This window comes from Rattus norvegicus, chromosome 4, assembly GCF_036323735.1.
Source record: "Rattus norvegicus strain BN/NHsdMcwi chromosome 4, GRCr8, whole genome shotgun sequence".
NCBI classification, from domain to species: Eukaryota; Metazoa; Chordata; class Mammalia; order Rodentia; family Muridae; genus Rattus; species Rattus norvegicus.
The window spans coordinates 131,469,118-131,495,470 of NC_086022.1; the positions used below are offsets into that span (position 1 = coordinate 131,469,118).

A 26,353-nucleotide genomic window follows, 5' to 3' on the forward strand; every position below is an offset into this window, starting at 1 on the left:
ATACCAACTGAGCGATATCATCAGCTCTTACAATCAACTTACAATAAGATTAAAAGCCACAAAGTTTGGCTCTTAAGCTAGTTTGCAATGTTTTCTATACCTTGAAAGGAGACTGCATACCATATTTGATCTAAGGAGCTCTTCTGTGCAATGAAGAAACAGTGCTTACAGACATGAACCAGCACTCTCACCTTCAGTTTTGACAGCCCCCAAATGTCCACAAATATCATCAAATATTTCTGGGGTGCAAGTATGGAGGGCAAACTGTCCCTACTTAAAAAGCACTGAATCAGAAGACTTGAAATCTTGTTTTTGTCATTTATCGTCCGCGGGAACTTGGGCAAGTGGCTTCATCTCACTGAGGATCTTTTGGCTCAGCTCTGCCATGAGGATAACAATGGTGCCTACTGCACGGTGCTGAGAGGAGCTATTAACTAATGGCGGGCAGAGTTTAGCCAGCTCCAGGCACACAACAAATGCTAGATAAATACCAACCACACTTGTTCGTTTTATTACCCATACTTGACTGTCTGACTGTGAATGACAGCCACGGTGCGTTGAGCACTTCTGGTGCCCCTTTGGTAAAAAGGAGACATCTCAGATGTGTTGATATGATTTTTGCAAATCATCCCATATTCAGCATTGACTGTTTTGGTGGAAGGTTCTAGCCCAATACAGCACCTCAATGTAAGTTTTAAAACCACTGTGAAGGTACCGTCTCCATTCAAAGTCAAATGCTAATCTTTATTAGAGCTGGGAGGACTCTCTCTTAATTCGAGTCACAGTGGAACATGAAGGCAAGATGCCAGGATAGTCAGCTGCTGGGTTCACTTACAAAAACATCTCTCCGATATATGCTCAACCCACGGCACCATCTGCTGCCCAAATGCCAGCCACCAACAAGGAGAACACTTGGGTCTAGCACAGCTTGAGGGTGAATTGGCTGTGACAAACGGCCATGAACATTAAGCACACTGTTAATCACCCATGTCTGAAGGCGAAGAATGCAGCCCTCATCAAACCAACTGCATTGCCCATTTAGCCTCTCCAGCTATAGTGGACCAACATTTGTGTGGTAGTGTCTGTGTATTCCCTCCCAGAGAGTCAGGCCTCATCTTGATGACTCATAGGCTCTAAGCCTGCTCTGCTCTAAACCCAGTTACCTCAGTTTATCAAGTAGAAAATGTGTGACTATTTCATGTTCCAGTGAAAACGAAAGGTACCAGTTAGGATCATAACGCACCATCCAGTGGAGCGTTATCATACACCTCATTTCATCAGGTGTTAACCCATGAAGGGGAGGGAAGGCTTGGGTTTAAAGAAACACCATCACATTTCAACCACGTTTGAGTCTAAAAAATTCCATCAGTTTTTGCGTAAGGTCAAATACTTTAAACTGACATAAAAAGACTCCTCCATTTGTCTATTTTCCTGAATATGAGCTTCATAGATACATGATGTTGAGAGTCTCGGAAATAGAAGAGAATTAGCCAGCTTGCAACTCCCTGGCTGTTAGTATTTTGAAATAGTTCCCCATCAGTCATCCTGTGTGCAGGTTTATACAAAGTCAGGATTACCTTGTGGTTATAATCTTATCTCTCGTTTTCCCGCATTCCCTGCTATCATCTGCCATTTGCCTACTCTTAAACACTCCTTTGCAATGGGATAATCTCGGGACCCCTTCTCTATCTGCACACGTGCGTGTAAGGACGGGTCTCTAAGAAAGATGCAGGGTATGCTGTATTCAAACATTTGTGGGAAGGCTTCTATGGAAAGCTCAGTGTTCTGAAGAGCCGGCATCATGGAAAGTGATATGGGGCAGTAAGTAACTCCAGTCGAGTTACAGGGAGTCTGTTTTATCGTGAGCCAACATCCCTGTGAGCCTTTATCCTGAAAGTTCATGTCCTGTCCTACAGAACTGCAATGGTGAGCCCACTGCCACTGTCACACGCCTTTGATACTGAAAATTTTGACCCTGGGACAGTTGCTTTTGATGCTGTTGTTCTGCTCTTTAACCACGTGAACAGGCTGAGGACTGGAAGATCCCGACCAGCAGGAGACCTGAGTAGGGGACTGCCACAGCTCTCCATTACTAACCTGGAGGGACAACGGCAGCTTTCTGACTGGGCTTCTTGCCACATCGGATTCGGTATTCGTTTATGGAATTTTCAATCTCCTGCAGTCTTTTCACAGCATCTGTGTAATCTTGCTTTCGCTTTTTCTTCACGGTTTTACAAAGGTCTGGCTCACTGGCAAGCTTCTTTGCAGCTTCGACCAGCTTTTGCTGTATCAGGAAATTGCTCTCCAGTTCTTGTAAAGCTGGATCCTGCATTGAGACAATGACACGGCTTTTTTTTTTTTTTTACGGACACACGCGCAGTCACTCTCTTGCATTATGGCTGGGTAATAATGAAAGATTCTTGCATGTTCCTGAGTAGTACACCCTTTGGGCATGAAACTGTCCAAGTTTTAATAGCTCAAGCATCCTCAGACACCCTCCAGGAAGACAAGACCTCTCTCGGCCACCTTAACTCCACCTTCTCATGGTCCAACCTCTTTTTCTTTTTAAGGAGGAAAATGACTTTACATTCATTCACGTGGCTGGGTTAAGACCAGTTTTCAGAAAGAGACTCTAACGTGTGACTCATGTGTGCAGAATGTTACATTCATATGTGGCCCTTTAGAGACACGTTGTTAGGACCTGACTACCCTTTCTGGTTGTTCTTGGTAGCATGACTGAGTGTACTACTCATAATCTTTTAATTCTTTAGCTTTCTGAATTTGCAAAAGGAAGAAAGTACTTTATGAAAGCACGCTGAAGATTAGACGACACACCACGCTAGGCTTAGGTCAGAGCTGAGTGCACGGGCAAGCACTCAGCAAATATCAAAACTCGCCTCCATTAGGGATGGAAGCTGAGATAGTAAAACTCCTGTAACAACCATGGGGTGGGTCATAATGGCGTAATTGCTTGATATGCAATTGAGAGAGCACACGCACTTTTGGCCATCAAATCTTTTAACTTAATTATACCAAATGTTGTATATACTATCTCATTTAACCCTTACCGCTCCCTTCAGAGGGGACGTCTGCCATTGCGAGCACTTTACAGATGAACCGACACTTGAGGGCAGTGGAACTATTTGCTGAAGGCTACTTGGTTTTAAGTGGAAGGATCTGAGGCTAAAATTCAATCTTAATTTCTGTAATACTATTGATGACTTCTACCCAGGGCTCACAGAATGCCCTCCATGACATGGGGAACAAAATCGTAAGGAACTCAACTTTGCTCAGAGTGTGCGTGAAAGTGTGCAACTTGGTCTATTGCCGTGGCTCAGAGAAAAATCTACAGCATGACTCAGAACCCCAGGGTGTAGATGGAGAGTAGGGAACAGACAGCTCCTCTGTCTTGTGCACAGCACGGCTCAGCACCACACTCATACCTCCTCAGTAGGCAGTAAGTTGTCATCCAACTTGAACGTGGTCCCCACTCGCCTCCTGACCTGAGGGGGCTTCTCGCCTATGTTCAGTGGATACTCCTTTGGCATTCTGCCTGTGAGCTCCTGTAAAACACCACAGGGTCAAGAGTACATAATGGGCACAGTCATCCAACACAAAGACAGCGAGGCCAGGGCCACTCACGGCCTCACGCAGGCAAATCTTCTTCAGCTCCTCGACTTTCTTCAAGAGCTTTTCCTGCAGCAGTTTTTCCTTCTTCTTGAGTTCGAGAATCTTCTCCCGCTTTTGCTCCTCCATGCCTTCCGAGTCCTGAGAACCTGGAGTGGGGGCAGGGCGGGAAGGTTCACACAGAGCCTGTTTCCTTCCTTGCTGAGTAAGGGACAAAGGGCTGGGGAGGCGAGCTGCTCCCAAATGCTGGTTTTATTTCTTTTCTTCTTGTTTCTGAACATAATGAAAGGAAACCAGGAAACCGCTCACGTGCTTCTGGGCAGCAGAAAGAGCCTGGTAAGAAAATGTCTCCTGCACTTTGTGGCTTAGTCCTTTTGGAAGCCCCAATAAAATGCTATGTGGTTCAGGCACACACAAGGAAAAATTACATTTCTTTATTTCTCTTCTCTCTCTCTCTCTCTCTCTCTCTCTCTCTCTCTCTCTCTCTCTCCCTCTCTCTTTCTTTCGGAATGAAGGGAAGATGGTCCCTGGGAAGGTCCCACCCACTCCATTTTTCTTTAGAAGGTAAGCAAGCAAGGTGCCGGAATGTTCGATGCAAAGGAACCCCCCACTCCCCTACACCCACTGCTGCAGACCCACAAGCTGAGAGGGAATTAGATGAGACAAGTCAGTTTAGTGAAGTTCCATAGACTTAGTGATAAGAGACTCCAAACGTCCCACAACGGAAAGGACTGGGCCTAGCGGTTACAGATTATACACTTGCATTATGTTCTGTGGAGAATTAGTGGCGTCAACCTAGCAGGGAGTCAACATCTTTCAAAGAGCCTTGGGTACTCGGTATTTTTTATCTCATGCTATTTATAGAGCCTGACCACCTACAATTTAACTTCATATTCTTTAAAAATAGTTAAAGGATGGCGGTGCATCAGAAGGCAGAAGCAGGCAGATCTCTGTAAGTTTGAGGCCAACAGGTGCTATACAGTGAGCCCCTATCTCAAAGTAAATAAATAAATAAATAACTTTAAAATATTATTCAAAGCTTTTGCATACTGTTGCATTTTAATAAGACATTTTTGGTTTGGTTTTGATTGTTTTGTTTTTGGGGTTTTTGTTTTTGTTTTGTTTTGTTTTTTGCCTCACCAAGACACATTTGGAAATGATTTATAGCAAACGCACAGAGAAGATTGTTTATACTTTCTAGAACAGGGAAATACCTGAGGATATCAGGCTGCCATTGCTGGCCATGATGAACTGACTCTTGGCTTCCAGAGTCACCAGTTTGGAGACCCTCTGTGTTCCGGTCTCGGTTAAATCCATCGCGATGTCATCTAAGCTTCTGGCTGAAGGAATTTTTGCCTATGAAGTAAATAACATTGAAATGGAGTTAAACACAATCACATTTAAAATCAATACAATGATTAGGTTACTGTGCAGTCAAAGATGTCAACACCGGGCCGTTTAGATCTGTGGAGCGGCACTTTGAAAACAACAGAAAACTTTAATTTTGTACATGGAAGGTTTCAGTAAAGCATGCAGGATCTAGTCATTAACTTTAAAATGTCCTCAGCAATGTCACCACTGGAGGACAATAGGCACACCAAACGTTACAACCTTTAAATTAGCCATATATATTTCCCACCTCTTAAAAATATATGAAAAACAAAAGTTTGGTAGCAAAGCATGAAACTTTTTTTTCTTATATGTTTTCTGGGAAAATTCATTTAAGAACAGAGAGGAAAGGGACTGGAGCCCCTCTAGGTACTCACTTTGCTCTGCTTCCGGTCCAGGTAGAACTGATGCTGGCTAATGGCCATTACCCAGATGGACTTGATGAGGGAAGAGTTTGCATACCAGGTTTGTACAAACAGGCCACTCTGTCCAAAGGTTCTTCTGGACACTGAAATCCTAAAACATGAGGAAAGCCAGGAGTTACTCACCCCTGGGCCAGCGGCACATGGCCTGTCTCTAGCAGACAGAGCTGTCCCACAGCACCTGACTTCCGTTTTTCTGCTGCACAGTCTTTGCCAGACAGGGCCTGAGGTTCTGATGTTGACCTAAAACCACTCAGCCCCAAGTGATCTCTGTATAAATTCTGACACACTCAGAGCTGGATGAGAGGTTAGTCAAATGAAAGGCTGTATGAGAGCATCTAGTCGGAAGGCACGGGGAAGTGGGACTGACTGCTGCAAGTTGTGAGAGGAGATAAGATCCATCATTCAACCACGAGCTGCAGAAACAGCACCTGCCCAAGGTGACGAGGGCCCATCGGAGGAAGCACCTCAGGGAGCACTGAGGGAGTCTCAGCTTGCAGGAGGTGAACTTGATGACGCTGACTAAAATTGTGTTGGACCACATGGGTCCAGACTGCTGCTTGTCTAGTGGGTAAAAACAGGAAAGGCAGGCAAAGAGGAGAGTCAGAGCAATGAAAGGCAGGACAGTAAGGAAGACACCACAGAACCACAGGGAGAGGAGAGCGGAGCTGGCCGGGGAGGGCAGAAGGGCCTGGGATGTGTGTGGGGGGAGGGGCTGGTGCACCAAAGCTCTCAGGGCTAATCTCCTTGGGCCATCTATTTGTCACAGCAGTTTCCTCCTGTCCCTCCGACCTCCAAACACTATCTAGTGTCTAAAGAGTAACCACTGAAGGATGATGCTTCTTGATTACTCAGAGAACCCACATCCTGACTATTCCACTCATGGGAATAACTTGGATGACTGTGACGTTTTTCTTTCTTTCAGGACTCACCAACACTCAAGATAAAAACTAGGCAACGCACCAGAATAGATAATTCTCTTAAGACGTTAAACAGCCAATTAACCCCTGCAGAGAGCTCTGGCTATAACCGTAGCCGGAGCTACACCCAGTCCTGAAGGGAACAGCAAACAACCATGGCTGCTTCCTATCACCAATGGCTTTAAAACGAAGGAAATGGCATTTCCTTCAATCCAGAAGTTCCCCCAAATGGGGCAGAAACGTGAGAGGAAGCCCCGGATCCTGCCTCCTCCCTACGCACCGCTGATCCTGGTACACTGACCGGCTGCAGTTGTTGGCCCAGCATCCGTAAGTATATGAGCAGCACAAATCGGACTCAGTGGGTTAAAAGAAAAAGCGTAAGAATTGGGTAGAGGGCTGGTCGAGTGATAGAGAGAAGTGGTGGAGAATATGAGCAAACCACATTGTATATGTGTATATGACTCCTCAGAAATTAATAAATGTTATATTTAAATAACACACCCACACACACACACACTAAGAATAATCAGAGCTGGAGAGACTACGCAGGGAACTGGACCGTCACATCCGTATCACTGGTAGAAATGTAAAGCAGCCCAGTGCTTTGGGAATGCCTGCCGGTTTCCCTAAAGGTTAAACACAGTTACTCTTGGACCCCAGAGGCTTCACTGGGAGGTAAATCTCCAAGGGAAATAAAAGCAAATACGAACAGCTATGCCCATGCAGCCCCAGCTCATACCAACTCTGATCACAGCTCATACACGCTCTGATCGTTACCTTCGGGGGTCGTGCACCTCCACAGCAAATTTCTTCTCACGGAAATACAAATTTTCCAGCTGCTTCCACTGAAATAACTGAAAGAAACGAAGAGAACCGTGTAGCTCTTATTACTCTTAGTTTTATACTAAGTCTGTAAGTCAGTCTCCCTAACCAAAAGATTGCAACTTCCCCGCAGAGGTACAGCAAGGAGGTCAAGCACAAACAGGTGATCTTTAAACGTCGGACGAGTCAACTATGACCCGAAACCATTTTATTTCCTAATGTTTACCGAGTAAACTTCACCTCACCAGTGAATCTTCCTTGAATAATAAAACCCAGCATCCGCAGAACTCGCATCAGTTTTTCCCCTGACTCAACCGCAGGACAGCAAACCTGCACGATTACTGTAAGCGCAGACCTTCTGCTTAAAGACCTAGACCTCACATTTAAATGGAAAAGCCACTACAGGGGACGTCTCAGAGAAGATCAAAGATAACATTTCAAAGGCTTGCAAAGTGAAAGTAAAAGAGCTTCCCAGGCTGAGGTGAGTCTGAGCCGGGCAGCCTCTCACCTAGCCCAGCCCCCCAAACTGACAGCAAACCGAGCGCCAGGAATTCGGCGAGAGCTGGAGTCCGGGTGAGGGCTGACTCTTGTAGCTTTCTCACGTGAAGAGGCTGCCAGGTATGGTCAGAGCTCCCAACCTCTGTCTGCCTTTGTCCAGCTGCCTTTCTGATGGCAGGACTCAAAGTGATTTTTTTTTTCATTTGGATGGAGAAACAAGCTTGGTTGGAAATGTGTCTTCAAAAGCCAGATACTTTGGTAAAACTGTGCATATTGACAGGACTGAGAGTGCCTGGCTGTTTTGTTCAGCCCTTTCATCAGGTTTTGGGTTGATGCAGGCTTTTCAAGGTCTCATGTTGGACCGGGTGGTCCTCTCTTCCAACTTGAGACATTACTAGGATCTGCCTCCACGTTAAAGCGATACCCGGCCTTTCTTCGAACACACTTAGTTGTCTAAGAAGCATTTCTTGCTCTGCAGCACACAGTCAGCAAACACAGTTCCCAGAGAACAGAAGCTTTCCACAAGTGTGGGAGCCCAGAAAGATGGGCTGAGCTGTAGGCTTGTAAGGGCCATCGTAGGGCCAGTGTTCAGACTGAACCTTGAACCCCAAACAGCACAACCGTCTAGCATGCACCAGCTGTCTGCAACTGCCCCGCTCGACAGTTTTAAAGAATCAGTAAACACATAAAGCTACATACCAATGTCCTATGGTTTCTGTGGAGTTGACGATGTTGTCATTTCCTTCAATCCAGAAGTTCCCCCAAATGGGGAAGAAACGTGAGAGGAAGCCCCCGGATCCTGCCCGCCTCCCTACCCACGATGGTAGCTCTGGTACCTTCTGAATCGAGTTTCATAAGACACTTAGGTGTAACTTGGTTTCACAAACCCGAGCCTCCCACGGTTGACACACCACTGACATCAGCCACTCTGCCGAGGGACACCTCCCAGGCGCACTCTTTCCCGTCAGGGAGAGGGGAGCCAGGTTCTCTCTGCTAGGTTTTCTCAGAGGAGAGTTCTAAAATGGGGCAGCCTGGACTCTCACAGTACTTCCTGGCAGGTGAGCCGACTTTGAATCCAGGCACGAATTTCACCCAAGGCTGTCTGAGGAAAACCTTTTTTACTCAGGTCTACTCACTGGCACAGGAACAGGTTCAACAGGAAGAGTCAGAAGGCAGCCGGGCTGTGTTTTCCTTTGCGTCCATTCCCACACACATAAAACCAGGGCTCCACTTGAAACCTGATCTCTGCGAGCCGTCACCTCCCCCCTCTTATCACTCACGAATGGGAAATGCTAGGCTGACTCCATTCAGCCTGCCCAGAGCACAGAGCAAGCTGGCACCAGGCAAGGAGAAACCCTACTTAAAAACCGAAGGGTTTCTAGTTATTTACAGAGAATCGGAAATAATTACGTGGCAACTGGATTTGCAGAAGAAGTTATGGGAGACAGGCAGGGCTTTGTGTGTGTGTGTGTGTGTGTGTGTGTGTGTGTGTGTGTGTGAAGAGCTCCCTCCCCTCCTCTCTCCAGATCTTAAAAGTTTATGCAAAGGGTGCTTTGAGATACAGCCAGAACAATATGAAAGTGGCCTGGGACGGCTAAATAATGTGGACTCTGGGTAGAATGGAGAGGGAGTAAGTGGGCCAGGAAACTTCAGCGTGAGAAAAGCTGGGATGAGGTTAAACTGACAGAATTAGTCGCTGTCCACGTGCATGTTTTTTGCTCGAGTTCTCCTATTTTCTGGAAGTTGGTCCTCAAAATTTACCCTCGAATTCAAATTGAAATATAATTGGAAATTACAATAATACTTAATTCTCTTTTTTTTTTCTTTTTTCTTTTTTTTCCGGAGCTGGGGACCGAACCCAGGGCCTTGCGCTTCCTAGGTAAGCGCTCTACCACTGAGCTAAATCCCCAGCCCAATACTTAATTCTCAAAATTATGAGTAAATTGACATAAAATGAATGGAAGTTGACATAAAATGGACGCCAGTCTGTCGGTTCAGAGCCCAGATCTCTGTCATCTGGGGAATCCTTTAGAAATTCCATGTGCCTATCAGTGTGATCCTATCAACATTTACTACGTTGCTACAAATACTTTTTATTGTAGCTGCGCCTGACCTAACTGGTGGTTAGATGTAAGATAGTGTTGCTTGATAGGTCTGTTTTTCTTTTCATGAAGTGTGCACCATTGTTCGTTCGTTCTCCCAGTACACTTTTCAAGTGTTTCTGAGAGCTACTTTTCAGGGGGGTGGGGGAGATGAGACTCTGGAAGGGCAGAGGGAGGTGGATGCACCATTTAAGGGTGCACTAGTGTTTGGGGTCTAGCAGACGACTGACTCTGGGACTGACTATGGACTTCAATCAGGATGTGGGCTCTTCTCTTGTCCCAGTGCATAAGAGCACAGAATAAACCAGAGGCTCCCTCTGGGCAAACTCCTGTGGAGATTTCAGACCAATGAAAAGGGGAAAGGGGAATTGCTTAAGGAACTATCCAAGGCAACTTGCCTGAGTTGAAACTCTTAGAGAAGTAGCCTCTGAAACAGATAAGAAGGACTCTTCATCTCCAAGAAATGAAGATGAGGCCAAAAGGGTTCTGAATAGGAAGGGAAGGTTTGGGCTTAAAGGGGGCAAAATGAAAGCAATTTTACACTACAGATGTACTACATCTTGGACGTAGTTGTCAGGCACGGTGTGTGTCGTGTTGTCTGAGTTAAGACAGTGAAGTATTATTCCTGCATGTGTGCACACAAACATACTTGCAATTTCCCTACTAAGACAGAAAAAAAAAATTGCCAAGTCAAAATCCCAATCCTGAAGACTTAAAGAGGAAATAGGAAGAAAAGGGGCAGGATTTGCTTCAGTAGCGTTCGGAATGTGGTAAGGACATGTTTTCTAAAGCTGGCTTGAATTAATGTCCATTGTTCATGTGCACTTAGTGGAAGCCACGCGTTGGAGAATCTGTTGTTTTACTGATGCTGCTAGTTGTGAAAGGGAAGTAGCTGAAGCGTGAAAGAAAGACTATCAACTAAGTCTTCCTGGTGTCTCTCTACTCTAGACCCTTTGCTATGATTAGTTGTCCCCTTTGGAACCAACAGAAGGAAGCAGACACAGGCTAGCAGGCAATTTCTTGGTTACTTTGATAGCAAAAGTAAAGGAATGGATAAAACATGGAAGGAGGAGGTGTCAAAGAGGATATAATCAAGAAACCACAGCAGGAAAACATCAAATCTCAAAATCATTGACCATCCGTCTTCAAACGAGGAAGAATCTAGGCCATCGATGCTGAAGCAGAGAACTATGTGGCAACAAATGCTGTTGAGAAAATGAACTCGTGTAAAATACTGTATTCACAAGATGTTTTCTTCCTGTTCAGACACGAAGGCAGCTGAAGGCTATAGGGAAAAACATGCCCCGTTATTCAAAGAAAGGAGTGTCTTAAATATTTAAGGCATTTTGTCGATATCAATAGTTGCTATTCCATTAGATCCCACCCATGAATAAGCCCTTGAAAAACTAGACAGAATTACCTCTGCCACATCTCCACCTGAACTGGGGCTGGCGAGATGAACCAGCGCAGGCCATTCTTCCAGAGAACCCGAGCACCCAGAGGGCAGCTCACAACTGCAAAACTAGTTCCAGGTGGTTTGACCTCTTTTGACCTCTACAGGCACCAGGCATACATGTGGAACACAGACACACATGCAAGCAAAACTCTCTCACACACAAACGTACGTAAATAAAACCTTCAAAGCGAATCAAAACAGTGTGGTATTTTAAAGGGGTGGGAGTTCTGAGGGACTTTTGGGAAATAGGTCTGATGTATACCCAGTAGATTTTGACACCTTTCTTCTCAATGATGGGCTATTGATGCTGGTGTTGTTAGTCATATAGCCCTGGCTGTCCTGGAAATCACTCCGTAGACCAGGCTGGCCTTGACTGCACAGAGATCTACTGGTCTCTGCCATCAAGTGCTGGGATAAAGCTATGTGCTACCAAGCCTGGCTCAACAGTATTTTTTAATACCTCCTGTGGGCAATGCTTTGAGCTGTGAGCAGGTCCCGTCCCTCATGGCATTGCACACACGGGACCTCCCTGCCTGGCTAGGCTTACAAGTGGACCCACTCACTACTCAAGAGCTGAACTGATCACCAGGGTGCTTAACTTTGCTAAGCCTCAGTTTCCTCTTCCGTTAAACGGATCAATGACGCCTGCCTCCAAAGGTTATCCAAATGTAAGTTTATGTTTATAGGGTACTAGGTTGGCCCTGAGCCTGACTTGGAATATCCATCAGTGAGTGGTTGAGCTAATGCGCTGTGAAGGGCTTGCTGAACACTCGGCTAATTGTTACTAAATGGACAACAGCCACTTAAGAGCAGAAACAGAACTAGCGATAGCTATCTGGCTCCACAGCTGTCTTTCCACAGAGGAAACAGCTCAGTTATTCTGTTGACATAGCTGTGTCATCAGGCCTCCAGTTCTCAATTCCTATGACCACACTGGGCTGGGAGTGTGGCTCTCTTTGGGTGGTTTCCCGATGCATCCTGGGAAGGGTCTCATGGGTGGTTTCCTGATATAACCGATAGGAAGGAAATCTGTTCCTCTATCCCGTACCTGACAGTCACAGAGAAATAGAGAAACAGAGGGGTGGGGCAGCGAGCTCCTTTCTGTCTGCAGTAGCCAGGAAGAGGGAATATGCCCTGACAAGCAGAGGAATGCTGGACAATCCGCTGCGAGGGGCAGGGTTTTGCTTGAGGATTCTAAGACCCCTTCTTCCCTCGGGGGAGCACTTTGGACAGAAGGGACCTGGTTTTCTTTAACATACTGACAAACTGCCACTAAACAACACCCAGGTCTGACAGTAAGGTGGGGTAGGAAAAGCTATCGCAAGGAGTTGGGACTTTCCTTTGCTCTTGGATTGTAGGTTAATCATTTAACTACAAATTCAAATGGAAATGACTAAATTCAGGATAGCCACAGCCAAGGCACATCGAACAGTGAGTCACTCGGCGGAGGGTGACTCCCCGATTCCCCACGATGGGAAGCAAAACAAACCCGGTATCACTAATTATTCTAAAGGTTATATCTGGTGAGTAAAGATATTGCTAATGTCTTCCGGGGTACCAAAACTTAGGTGCAACTGACTCTTCCTGACAATCAGTCATGGACGCACGTCTTAAGCTGAATCCTATCCAGGAGAAAACAAAGACTCACAGGAGCGCCACTGCACTAGCCAAGACACCCAGGCAGCAGGGATGGATCTGGTATTCACATGTAGCCACAGTCAGGATCCGAAACTCCAGCATAGCATCAGAGCACGTCGCTTCTTTTTTTTTTAGTCACGGAGGTGGGGGGGGGGGGGGAGAAAGATCTAACATTTGTTGTATTTTTTTTTATAGGAAGAGGAGGAGAGAAGAAGGACTGGAGAGAGTAATATTCACTTATACCCCAGATTTCAAAGAACAGAGAAGGCAATTGTGGCAGCCATTTGACGGGGTAGGACGAAGTCCCTGAAATGGGGTTTGATTTCCCAGCCAAGGTTACTTTTAGACCTATGCTGATCCTCCTGCCTCAGCTTCCCAAGCGCTGGGTTATAGATGTGCCCACGTGACCTGCATATCCCTCAACTCCAGGTACCAGTGGTGTGCAGCTCATGGAAACTGAACTCTTCCCCACCCACACCCCACCTGCAGGCCGCCTGGTGATGGGAGGGGACTTGGCTAGTGATCACATGGGAAGGGAGGATGCTACCAGGACGAGGGCAGCACTGTGCCCTGTGCTTCTGTGCTCAGGAAGATCCCAATACTTCCAAGGAAACAATAATCCAGCCGGGGCTTAGGGATGCTGAGGGGGGAGGCAATGTTTTGTGTTCTTTCTGGGTTCTGAGAGGTGGGATATGTAAATAAAGATACGTTTGCTCTATCACAGTAAGCATCAATTTTGCTTCTTTCGCGTAGATAGTACTTCTAAGGATCAACATGGCTGCTCAGGTACTTTTCTAAATATAAATGCTACCTGTCGCCTGCTAGAGAGACTTAACTATCCCAGACTAAAGGGGTCCTGCATGCCCAACAGTATCAGCTCTAGTAAAAACACGTTTGGAAGAGATCCCAGCAGAACATTCTCAGAGTCTGAAAACTATGTTTCTTCAGGAGTGATTTCATAGCCGTATGTACATAAAATGTCATGCCTCGCATGTAATCACTTAAACATGTTGGATATTTTGCAAATAGGTTTAGATGAAAAAAAGTTCTGGGTATTAAAAAATGTGTCATATAAAAGCCAGACATCTAAAAACGACATCATCTCACTGAAGTTTCCCCTGTGGCCAAGTCTCGACCCTCCCAGGGCTGAGAGATAGACTTCCTCCCTGTTAGAACTTGCATGGGGGCACATGGGCTCGTCAGTCAGACAACCAGGCCTGGCATGGTGCTATTCCCAGGTGTCACCACAGATGACCAGGTACTCCCTGTCTCTGTTTATGGTTTATATCTCTGTGTTTGTCTCTGTCTCTCTCCCCGTCCCCACACCCCAGGACTCATTGTTTCTCAGTCTGACTTTGTATTTGCTCTGAATCTAAGGATGACTTTGAATTTTTGATTTTCATACCTCTATATCCTGAGCACTGGGTCAAAGGTATACTACACCATGCTTGGTTTATACAGTGCTGGAAATCAAACTTAAGACCTCATATGTGTTAGGCAAGCACCCTGCCATTTCTAGGCAAACACCGAGCTACAACTCCAACTCTATGTGCCACTTTTCTTTGCGTGTGAACAATTCTACCATTGGTTAAGGCCTAGGTATAGCAAGTAAGAGGGTGGCCAGCTGGTATGAGGTGGTTCCCTCTGTGCAGAGACATTTCCTCTTCTTCAGAGAACACCTGCCATTCCCACGCAAGAGATTCTCTCATTCTTGAAGGTGTGGTCAGTGGTCTCCTTTGAACATTCGCCCTCCCTCCTTCCCACGATCGAAGAACAAACCGCCATGTTCTTTGCAAGCATTCCATCATTCAGGTCTTAGCTTAAATGTCACTTTTCTCAGGGACACCTTCCCTGAACACACCAAATGTCCCTCCCCATCCCGTGCCTGTTCTTCTATCTCAACAGAATTGCCAGAGGAAGTTCAGAGTTTGCAATTATATGTTTGCCTTGTTTCCACCGACCATCACTCTAGAATATTTTCAGTGAAACAGTAAGTTAGCAGGCACGATTTTCTCCGTGTGTGTGTGTGTGTGTGTGTGTGTGTGTGTGTGTGTGTTAACAAAAAGAACTTGAGTTATGGCTTTGGCCACAGCCTGTCAGCATGAAGATAATGCTTTCCCAGCATCCCTTGCAATGAGATGGGGACTTCCTGAAGGAGAAAGGGTTCACTCTAGAATGCCTTTTATCTTCTTCAACTATACTCAACTGAATCTTGGAAAGTCCTCATCACAGAATTAATTACAGGCCCTAACTGGGATTAAGCACAGAGGTGGAGGAAGATGTACTACTATGCAGGAAAATATGGCACATTCACTCCGAGCGATTTCCTGTAGCCTGCTTGGATGCCTACAGCACCGTGGGGTAAGAGGGGAGGGAGACTTCTCCGAGCTTCACAGATGAGAAAATGAGGGGGCAGAGAGGTTAAGTGGCAGTTCCAAGTCCTAGCTGGTCAGTGGGAATGAAGAACTGGTTCTCATTTCAAATCCCTGTGATGGGATTGGCGGTCTCCTCCCACTGGCTCTGCAGGTTTAAACAATCAGATTGATTATTGATGGGGCTGAAGCTTAATTACATACTTTCCCAAACAGGATGGACTGGTCCTCCGGCCACATTTTGTAATCCAGCGTTTCTCTTCCACACCAGACAGTGTGTTGTATTGATGTAGACAGTGCTCTCCTGGGTCTCCTAGCATCAACCCTACTCTGGGTAGAAGGACCTTCTATGTGGTCCATGGCGACAAGCTGGCAGTGAAATGAGCAAGGGGAAGTTGAAACAGTTATGATGTCTGGGATTAGATAACCAAGCTGCTGCCTTTCAGTAGAGGAGTGAGTGCTATTATAACAGTTGAACAGAAGGACTCTGTGTGTATTGCTTAACACATCCGCCTCCAGACACGAGGGAATTCCAACAGTTTTTAAAAAATCAGTTAACGGGAAGCCAAGAATGAAGATTTTCACCTCAGGGATCTCTTATCATGCTATGATGTAAAACGATGCTAATCTTGAAAGGCTTTTCTTTGGGATGGTCTAGGAGAAATACCTTGAGTAGCAGTGCCATATTGGTCCCCCACCTCTGCTCTCTTACAGGTCCTGTTTTCCCAGAATGAAGTCCTTGCTGTCCAGCCAGAGTTGGGTCATGACATACACACCAATGCCTTACTCGCCCACTGATGGACTGTCTAGTTTCTTGTGAAAGACATTTTTTTTTCTCTCTCTCTCTCAAAATGCTAAACAAGGGGCTGGAGAGATGGCTTAGGGGTTAAGAGCACTGTCTGCTCTTCCAGAGGTTCTGAGTTCAAATCCCAGCAACCACATGGTGGCTCACAACCATCAGTAACCATCCAATGACCTCTTCTGGTGTGTCACTGACAGTGTGCTCATATGCATAAAATAAATAAATAAATCTTTTAAAAATGCTAAACAAGCAGTAAAAAAAAAAAACTAAGAAGAGGGGCTGGATCAGTTGGTACTTGCCTTGTGTGCATGAAACCTTGGGTTTGAACCTCGGTCTCATATAAACAGGGCATAATAGCTGAAGGCTGAGGAATCAAAAATTCAAGATTTCTTGGCTATACAGCAAGTTCAAGGCCGGTCTGGGATACACGAAAGCCTGTCATAAAGTCATTAATATTTTTCTTTTCATTTATAGCAAGCATGTCTTCATGCATTACGGGTAACACAGGGAGAAAGGGTTTACAAGTACAGAATAGGGACTGAAAACAGGGACTTCTAATACACCAGGACTGCTCTGCAGCACCAGGACTGCTCTGCAGCACCAGGATTGCTTTGCCGCAATGCTGGGTTTGCCCCTATCCATAGAAAAATATTTCACATACTCTCTTTAAATGTTTGCTTCTCTCTCTCTCCCAAGGAATGATTTGTCCTTATCTGGTGATAGCTGTTTATCAGGCGCAGGACAGAATATAATCTCATTCAGTTCTCATGCCCTCCTCATGCAGCTAGTGGGATTACAGTTGTGCAAGATGAGGAAGACACTTTTAAAGAGGTGAAAACTATACCCAGGATCCCCCAGCAAATAAGGATTGGAGACATGGCTCAGTGGGAGAGCGCTTGCTTAGCCTGCCGGGGCCCCTGGGTTGGATCCTCAGCATGGCAAACACACACACGAATTCATACACAGAACCAAGATCACAGAAAATAGACATCGGGGTTAGGGTGGAGGATGTTCCCTCAACTCTTGGGCTGCAACATGGTGCTTCACTGATGGAAACCACTTGGGCCCCTGCCCAAACCCTGGATTGGCACAAATTTAAAGTAGAATAAATGAAGAATGCTTGCTTGTACCCTGGTAGTAAAACAAACATGGTCCCCAACATTTAGAGGCAATAATTAACAGACATTATCTAGAAGGGCTCCCTGGCCTTTGTTAACAGGCCTTAAACAACCTCTTTAAGAACCAGCCTTTTGGCATGAGTCTCTGATTCTTGGTATGTCTCTCTCCTGGTTTGCCTTTACATCAACAGGGCAGGCACATGGCCTTTCATTTGTCAACATGACCTTGATTCTTTCCTGGACATTGGAGAATTTGCTGTAGGCACAGATGCTGAAGCAGGAGCCTTCTTTTGTGTGGGTGCTCCCAACCCTTCAAATTATGCATCCTATTAACACGAGTGCAAGTTGGCCAGGAAAAAGCCTTGCAGAACACACTCCTGTCCTCAGCTCAAATCAGTAGGTTACAGAAAGCAAAATCTGCAAACAGATTTTAACGGATGAAAGCAAGATCCGCCATTGGATTTCAACACACAAGAGCAGGGTGCAAACCGCAGCCCAGAGTGGGCCCCTGAAATGATAGAGAAGAGGAGGGCAAGGAATCAACGGCACAAGGAGAGGGCTAACATCCTGTCAGACGTGAGAGGCAGATCTTGAAAATGAAAGAGGTAAACGGCAGACTGATAACAGGAAGTGGCCGCTGACCCTGTCTAGACTCCGGAATGAACAAGCGGGCCTGATTGTGATCGGTGTGAAGCAGTGTGTGCCGTTTCTTTATGAAGCCGTGAATGTACGGCAAGGCTTGTGAGTCAGGAGCCCTAGAGAGGAAATTACGCTTCAGTGTTTGCTGTGAGGATCTGACTCACCATATTATGTGGGGAGAAAAATCTGATGGCTTGTTTTTGTTTCTTTATGCACTGTAAACACAGATTTATTAAGGAAAGGGGAGAAAGAGCTCAGAGTGGAAGGAATGTTGATACTGCCTTTTTTTTTATTATTAAGAAACATTTCCATGTTGCGAGAATTTCATACTTCTTGAGGCCACGCTAGTTGATTATACGTTGACTTGTGAATTGACGTAGCTCTATCTTGCACACAAGTGTAGTAAGACCGAACAAGACTCGTGTGTGTTCTTTACTAAGAAGGTAAAATTCAGGACGGACTAATGAACAAACACACAGTACCACAGGTGAGCTATGCCTTAAGAAACCATGACAGGCGATAGCTTGGCTGGGGCTCCTTATTATGCCCGGTACCCTAAGTCCACTGCCCCACCCGTGGTGGAAACTGTAAGGTCCATCAAAAGAGAATTGGTGGTTAGTTAGGTGTGGTGGTTCAGACCTGTAATCTCGAAATTGGGTGGAGGGTGGACAGGAGGATCGTGAGAGAGAATCTGTTAAAAAGATTATGTATTTCCACATAATGGAACGCTGGGAAGCTTTAAAAGTGGCAGAAGGGTAGGGAAGCAGCGATTGTCTGGCTTTTGCAAGGCCCCGGGTTTGGTCACCATATTTCCTTATTCCACAGTTGCTCACAGGGCTGACAGAAACTGCCAGCCAGCTGATGACAGGCACAGGAGGATGTGGTGGTTGGAGGCTGCCTTGCTGCTTTTGTTAATACTTCTCTAATAAGCAGTGCCAAAGTGCCAAAGCCCGATTCGTCTGACCCAGCAGAGCTGGGCGAGCATGGGAAGAGAAGCCATGCTCTGCGCAACGCAACCTTCTGTATTATCTGTGTCAGTGTCACGACCGTGGAGTGGGGACAAGAAAGGCGCTCGGTTTCCATAACTTGAGGAAGATTGTGAGCACTGCTCGATGCGAGAAGGGGTCTCAGAAGACACAGATCATGGTTAGTTTCCAGGGTTGCTTTATGAAGGACACAGCAAAAGGCAGGTGGGCATGTGGCATTTTTGACTGTGATGCTGGGTTGTGAGAAGGAAGGTAAGCTAACCATAGTTTGCTATTAAGAGGTCACTGTTTCACTCCTACAGCCCGAGGGGGCGGCAGCAGAGGAAGGAAGAGTAGAACCTCATCCAGAACAGGGCAGGTAGGTTTTATCTTACTGTACATGAGGAGACCGATGGCCACTGGACGGTGATCTATACAGATTCGTTAAATCATAATTAGTGACAATGTGCACCGTGTGCACTTATCCTTGAGGTGAGAGAGTAGAGGTTTCATAAACAAGGTATTTCCCCCCTAATTTTAATTTGCTTTTTGGAAACAGGATCTCATATAGCCCATGCTGGCCTCTAACTCAAAACGTAAGTGAGCAGGACTTTACTTCTGATTCTCTATCCCTACCTCTCAAACACCATGATTACAATGGCATAATGATAAATAGTAACTTATTTAGCTTTGAAAAACCCAAATGCCAGAGATTCTGGCCCTTTAGCCCATTAATTTTTTTCTCTCTTCAGAAAGCAGATACATTTGCTATAAAAGAGAGTGAAAACGAAGATAAAAATAGCTGTGGTTGTAGAAAGATTGCTTATAACCATTTCATTGGGAAATAGTCACCACAAAAACTTTGGATTTAAACCAACGTGTAGGGGCTGTAAGCCGTACCGCGGCGGGCTTCATCGCCAAACCTTAGTGCACAGTTTAGGTTATCGGCTGGGAACAACACGGCCAGGTGTGGTGGCATGTGCATGGCATCCTAGCCCTCGGGAGGTGGAGGCCGAGAGATCAGTTCGTGTCACACAAGAGTCCGTCTCAGTGAATAAATGAAAAGATGGCCCGTGGCAGAACTGGGTAGATTGTGCATAAATGAGTCATTTAAAGGGTGACACTTTAACGAGAGTAACCTCTGCACCACAGCTTCACCTAGCAAAGCTCACTACCCGAGAGTGTTCAAGGTGCTACTGAAAGTGACACTGTCGATTCTAGAACATTCCTTAAATGTCTGCAGAGGCTCACACTTACTTTCCGAGGCTTCACCTTGTCTTGTAAATCATACTGGCCGATTCCTTTGTAGCTGATCCCAAGCCACCATGGAAGTCCTTGCTTATCCTAAGAAGGTAGAAAATACATGAGACTCAAGATCTAACTATTAAGTCTTCTAGATGGGAAATGATGTTTTTTACTAATTTCTTTCTATAAGAAGTGCCAACAAGCCAATATGAATTTGTGTTGGTAAGCAGAACTAGGCTGAGAAACTTAAACTTGTTAAAATATTTCCTTAGGGTCTCTTCAAATAATAAGCATGCATGCAAAGCCAATAATAGGGCCATTATCATCCAAGAGACTAAAGCATTACTGTTTTGATTAAATCGTTGGAGAGAATAAAAAAAATTGAATTCAACCAAGAATTAATTCAGCCCAAAGTTAGTTATGGTTTTTACAAAAGACCTTTGTTCTCTCAGCTAAGTCACCATCTCTAAAGGCTGGGAACTTTCCAAGGGGAAAAAAAAAACCAGGAGAGAAACAGAGGTGCCCAGCCCCAGTGCTCAGAGCTCAATTAACAATGAACAGAGGAGAAGTAAGAATACCTTTTGGGGAATTGGACAACTCCATACCGGCATGAATAACCAGTCTGAGATACATATGAAGAGCAGATATATATGATATTGTATTATAGATATAGTATGTGTTTCTAAGTTTGTTTATTGGGCTTTATTTTTCCAATGAAAAGATTGTATTGACAGAGGGAAACATTTAGGGTTCGGAATGTGCACAGCAGAATCAGTGAGAATTAAGATTAAATTTGGACACATTTTCAGCACAGGCATCCTCAATATGAAAGTGTGCATTATCTGATTTCCCTACGTCTGCAATGGTCAAGATGTCAACATTGCCATGACATCGAAAGTCACTGGAGAGCTTATCAGTTTTGAGATTATGCTTCTTTCAAACAGAACTCCCTTTATCTACGCTGCATCCTTTACCATGACAACGTTTCTTAGTCAGCTTCTTCCTGTTTATCAGCACAGGAAGACAAAGCACACTGATGAGGGCGTGATAATGCCACATTTGCAAAACCTTCAGCACATCCTATGGATGTTTGCATAAACATTGAGGGCTGGCGTGACTGTCACACAGAGGAGTGAGCCAAGTGAAGACCAGGAGCATTCACGGGGCAAACAACGGAAAACAAAAATCACTAAGGGCTGATACGAGGATGACCTAGAGCTGCAGGTGGACTCAGTGGTATGGTATGGACTTAGCATGCCACAGGTCCCAGGTTTGATACCCAGCATGCAAGGGGAGCAGGGAGGAAGGGAGACAGGTAGGGAGGGAGATGGATGGATGGATGGATGGATGGATGGATGGATGGATGGATGGATAGATAGATAGGAATATGAGCTAAGAAAGAATACATCTGGGAAAGCACCTGAATGTAGCATTTTGCAAAAATGCTATGCTTTATAGTCTGTTATAAACAGTAATAGACTTAAAACATTTAAGAAAACAATTCTATTTAAAATGATGAAATTTTGGGGCTGGAGGGATGGCTCAGTAGTCAAAAGCACGGGTTGGTCTTCCAAAGGACCAGAGTTCAGTTTCCAGCATCCACATGGTGGGTTACTCTTGAGTTCCTGAGAATCTGATGCCTTCTTTTGGCTTCTGTGTGCACTGAGTGCATGCAGAACACAGACATTTATGCAGACAAACACACACATATAAATACGATAAATAAATATTTAAAAAATTAAAACACTGCAAATTCTAGTCACAGTTCACACACACATTTAGATGTTGTTCTGTGACTTGCACTGCTTGGTGGGGATCGTGGGAAAGTCTGGAATATAAGAAGTGCTTACCTTCACTGCATAGTAATGGACTCCATAGGTTGGTAGGGCTTCTACTATTTTCATATACCTAAAGAAATGAACACATTGTTAAGTTCATCAAAACAGTAAGAGGGTCCTTTGGGAAAAACTGATTTCAGGAAACACAATTTGCTTCTGCTTCCCTCCTTTAACTGCGACTAAGCCCCTGGACTCAAGGAATCGTAGAGTAGTGAACCATTGTAGGGAGTAATGTGGTTTGTACCTTATGTAACGGTCAGGGGCTTGCTAACAAAACACAGTGAACATTTCTACAACTCACAGATAGATCACATTAACACTGCAAACTTTAAATCTATTTATTTGTGTTCTCCCACCCCCACCCCCTCTCTGAGAACCTCGCTCTGTAGACCAGGCCGACCTACGATTAGAATGCTGGGATAAAAGTCGTGTGTGGCCCGCTATTCGTGGCCTATTCATGTATTTCACGCATGTGGTAATTTGTATGCACATACATCTGTACACCAAAAGAGCTCATCAGAATCTACAGGACAATTATGAAAGTCTGGGAGCATCTATATGAGTGCTGGGAATTGAACTCAGGACCGCTGGAAGAGCAGTCAGTTCTTCTAACTGTTGAGTAATCTCCCCAGCCCCACATTACAAATATTTTTTAAGGCAAACACTTAATATGCAAACAGTAAGGATCAGCTTTCGAGCTAGGTATGGTGGCAAATGTCGCTGCTTCTGTTTTTGTTCATGAAGATACTATGTACCGTTAAAGAATGGGCTGAACTGTGCAAGAGTTCTCCATCCCTCTAGGAAATGAAATCCCTATTTAACTTGAGAGGACTTTTCCCCCTCAAGATAAAATAATGTTTTTATTCATTATTTGAAACTTTAATACAATATATTTTTATCATGCCCATTCCAATTAGAAAGGTTTTCAAATGGCATCTTGAAGATTAATCTCTTTGGACACTATAATCGCTAACTTGGTAATTTCTTAGGTAACTGCCCTACATGTGAATGAATATAAAGGGCGAGGTGAACGTGCCAGCATCAAGCTGTGATACAAGTGCACAAGCTCAGAGCAGGGATTCGAACCCCGCACACAAGCATTAACCAAGGTAAACAGTTAGTGTTTGTAACCATGTGACAAGGACCAGGAGAGGCCAACAGGCTTCTTTCAGGTAAGGACCCTGCCTAACGTGCACACCAGCCTGACTAAAATCTTTCAGGGAAGTTATCTTTCTATCCTTGCTCCATCCCTGGCACTCTCCTCTTCCCCCAGCCCAGGAAACAGGTACAATGAATGGGAGTGTCAGGGGCTCAACCTTAGAACTGCCGGGTTCCACCAGCTGCCCTAACATTGCAGTGTGTCCTGAGAATGAGATTGGTGAAGAAGTGACAGTGTGAAGAAGACTGTGTCCTCACCAGGGGACAGGCGACCCGAGTCCCTGTCTCACTTCTCACATGACCTCTGCAGCTCACAGCAGTGCGTACTCTTTCCCATAAAGTTACAGCCCTCAGCAGTTACCACTCTCCAGCTACCGGAACAGTCATGATGAACAGCAGATTGGTTTCCAGAACTTTCAATAACTTAGAAGTTATTATATCAAGTGGAGAGTCCTTAATACATCAATGGTACCTCTATACAGTCAGAGTATAGTAGACAATGGGTGTAGCGGCACTTAGAGTCCCAGCATCTGGGAAGTAGGTAAAGCCTGGATTTCAAAGCTATCCTTAGCTACTTAGTGAGTTCAGGGTCAGCCTGTGTACATGATATCTATCTATCTATCTATCTATCTATCTATCTATCTATCTATCTATCTATCTATCTATCCATCTATCATCTATATATCTGTATTATATAGTTTTATGCCAGTTTCACACAAGCAAAAGTCATCCGAGAGAAGGGAGAACCTCAATTAAGAAAATGCATCCATAAGATCAGGCTGTAAGCAATCCTATAGGGCATTTTCTTAATGATTTCAGGGAGGAGGGTCCAGCCCATTGTGGGTGGTGCTAAGCCTGGGTTAGCAATCTGGGTTCTATAGGAAAGCAGGCTGTGCAGGTCATGCAGAGCAAGCTACTAAGCAGCACTCCGCCATGGTTTCTGCATCACATCCTGCCTTCCGGTTCCTGCCCTGCTTGAGTTCCTGTCCTGACTTCCTTTGGTGATGAACACTGATGTGGAAGTGTAAGCTGAATAAACCCTTTGCTCCCTAAGTTCTTTTGGTCATTGTGTTTTGCCATAGCAGTAGAAACCCTAAGATACCATCCATCCATCCATCTACCCATCTATGTATCTATGTATGTATCTACATATGCATGTATGTATGTATCCATCCACCCGCCCACCCATCCATCCATTCACCCACCCACCCACCCACCTCTAATTAATGACTATGGTCTGTTGGCAGTAAGAGGAAGCAGAACTCCCAACAGCCAAGTGTATCGTGAGTTCCATCCATAGAGTCACAAACTGAATTTCCATCTTCTCTCAGAATATGTTGGAAGGTTTGGCACCACCATTCCTGAACTCAAAGCTAAGTCACCTTACCTGTGCCCAGAATCATCCTCACCATTTCCTAGGTGGCCAATACTTCCTTCTCTGTTACCTGCCCTACACTGGGGAGCATCTGAACTGGTAACACCCACTTATGGAATGACCAAGTTGTTTCCTTTAAGACTATATTTAGATGAGAAGAAAAAACAATACTTACTGGACCACAGCTTGACCCCGAGTGAGACCTTTGATTTTCAAATAATGCTCAATCACTCTGTCCTCACTGCAAAACAGGGAAACGAGCATGGTGACCATGTGTCTTTCTGACATCCAGAATCCATTTCTACGTTCTCGGGCAGGCGCTGGAAACCTGAGAAGAACTTCCTCACTTGGAAGGCAAAGTGGCATCCTCTGCTGTTTCTGTAGAACCTCACTCCTTAACTCAGTAGGTGACTGTTTCCACTATGACCTTTAACTTTTACATAAATATACGATTTGTACTCATATTTTAAAATGTTGACTGGGAAAGGAAGCAAGTTGACATTCTCAAATGGAAAACTAATATTCTAGATTCATCACAATAGATACAAAGTTGCAAATATTAAATACTAGTTGGAGATCACTGTTGAGGCAATTTTGAGCCTAAGACCTATTCTCTGGTTGTTGATTTAAAAAGAGATGTAGCTCCCTTGGTAGAGTGCTTTCCTAGCATGCACAAAGCCCTGGGCTTTGATGTAATCCCTGATATGATGTAATCCGGGCATAGTGGTCCATGCCTGTAACTCCAACACTTGGGAGATGGAGGCAGAGAAGCCAGAAGTTCAAGATCACCCAGAGTTACAGAAAGGGATGGGACTTTTTTGTTCTTATTGAAGGAAAACACAAGTGTTGTGAGGGAATGAAATGTGCTTTGAGTCTGAATACCAGCTGAAATATTCTTATTGACATTTCGGACACTGTGTTGTAGAAACAACTTTGATCGTATCCTGTAAGGGGAGAGACTTGGAAACTTCAGCCTTTCTTCAGACCCTACTTTACCCTACACTTCAGCTAGCTTTTCAGTCACACCCTGGTGCAAGAGTGACAATGCAGGTATCACTCTGAGATCGGTCATCCTCCACCCCACCTCACCTCACCCCAGCCTCCTACCCCACCTCACCCCCAGCCTCCCACCTCACCTCACCCCCAGCCTCATACCCCACCTCACCCACAGCCTCCCACCCCACCCCACCTCACCTCCAGCCTCCCACCCCACCTCACCTCACCCCAGCCTCCCACCCCACCCCACCTCACCTCCAGCCTCATACCCCACCTCACTTCACCCCAGCCTCCTACCCCACCTCACCCCCAGCCTCCCACCTCACCTCACCTCCAGCCTCCCACCCCACCCCACCTACAGCCTCCCACCCCACCCCACCTCACCTCACCCCAGCCTCCTACCCCACCTCACCCCAGCCTCATACCTCACCTCACCCCAGCCTCCCACCCCACCTCACTTCACCCCAGCCTCCCACCCCACCTCACTTCACCCCAGCCTCCCACCTCACCTCACCTCACCCCAGCCTCCCACCCCACCTCACTTCACCCCAGCCTCCCACCCCACCCCAATTTTTTCCACATGAGAGAGGTTTGTTGTGGGGGAAGGAGACAAAAGGGGCAAAAGAGACAAAGGGGGAAAAGAGAGAGAAGAAGGTAACCTACATTTTAAAGAAACTTTCATTTAACAGTAATTTGTTCAGAAGTTCCCAGTGTCTGAGTGCGGTGTAGGCTCTGTATATAATTTCAGTGTGTATTGGGAAAATGTATTCCAGCTTTCATATGTAAAGCTATCAAAATGGGAAGTTTTATCATCCCTATTTCATAATTTTTGTGTGCATGAGCAAAAGAAGGCCATTTTCACGGTTTGGAGACAGAAGCCATGGAGACTATGTTTACAAAGAGTACATGTAATTTGAATGGAAAAAAAGTGATTCTCTTTCATCTCCGGCTAGTACTCAGTGCTCAGAGGA

At 45.4% G+C, this 26,353-nt stretch overlaps 1 protein-coding gene across 7 annotated transcripts in view; it reads right to left on the reverse strand.

Annotated features, from left to right (window-relative positions):
• Window positions 1-26,353, reverse strand: part of Frmd4b (FERM domain containing 4B) — a 326,374-nt gene that overhangs the window by 16,757 nt on the left and 283,264 nt on the right. For 5 of the 7 annotated variants that reach the window (XM_063285583.1, XM_063285579.1, XM_063285582.1 and 2 more), the window contains 9 exon segments: window positions 24,562-24,627; window positions 21,866-21,923; window positions 20,028-20,114; window positions 7,136-7,212; window positions 5,394-5,532; window positions 4,842-4,983; window positions 3,643-3,776; window positions 3,444-3,563; window positions 2,098-2,326 (listed from right to left, as the gene is read on the reverse strand). In XM_063285583.1, the coding sequence (XP_063141653.1) occupies window positions 2,098-2,326; window positions 3,444-3,563; window positions 3,643-3,776; window positions 4,842-4,983; window positions 5,394-5,532; window positions 7,136-7,212; window positions 20,028-20,114; window positions 21,866-21,923; window positions 24,562-24,627 (1,052 nt within the window). 7 annotated transcript variants of the gene reach the window in all.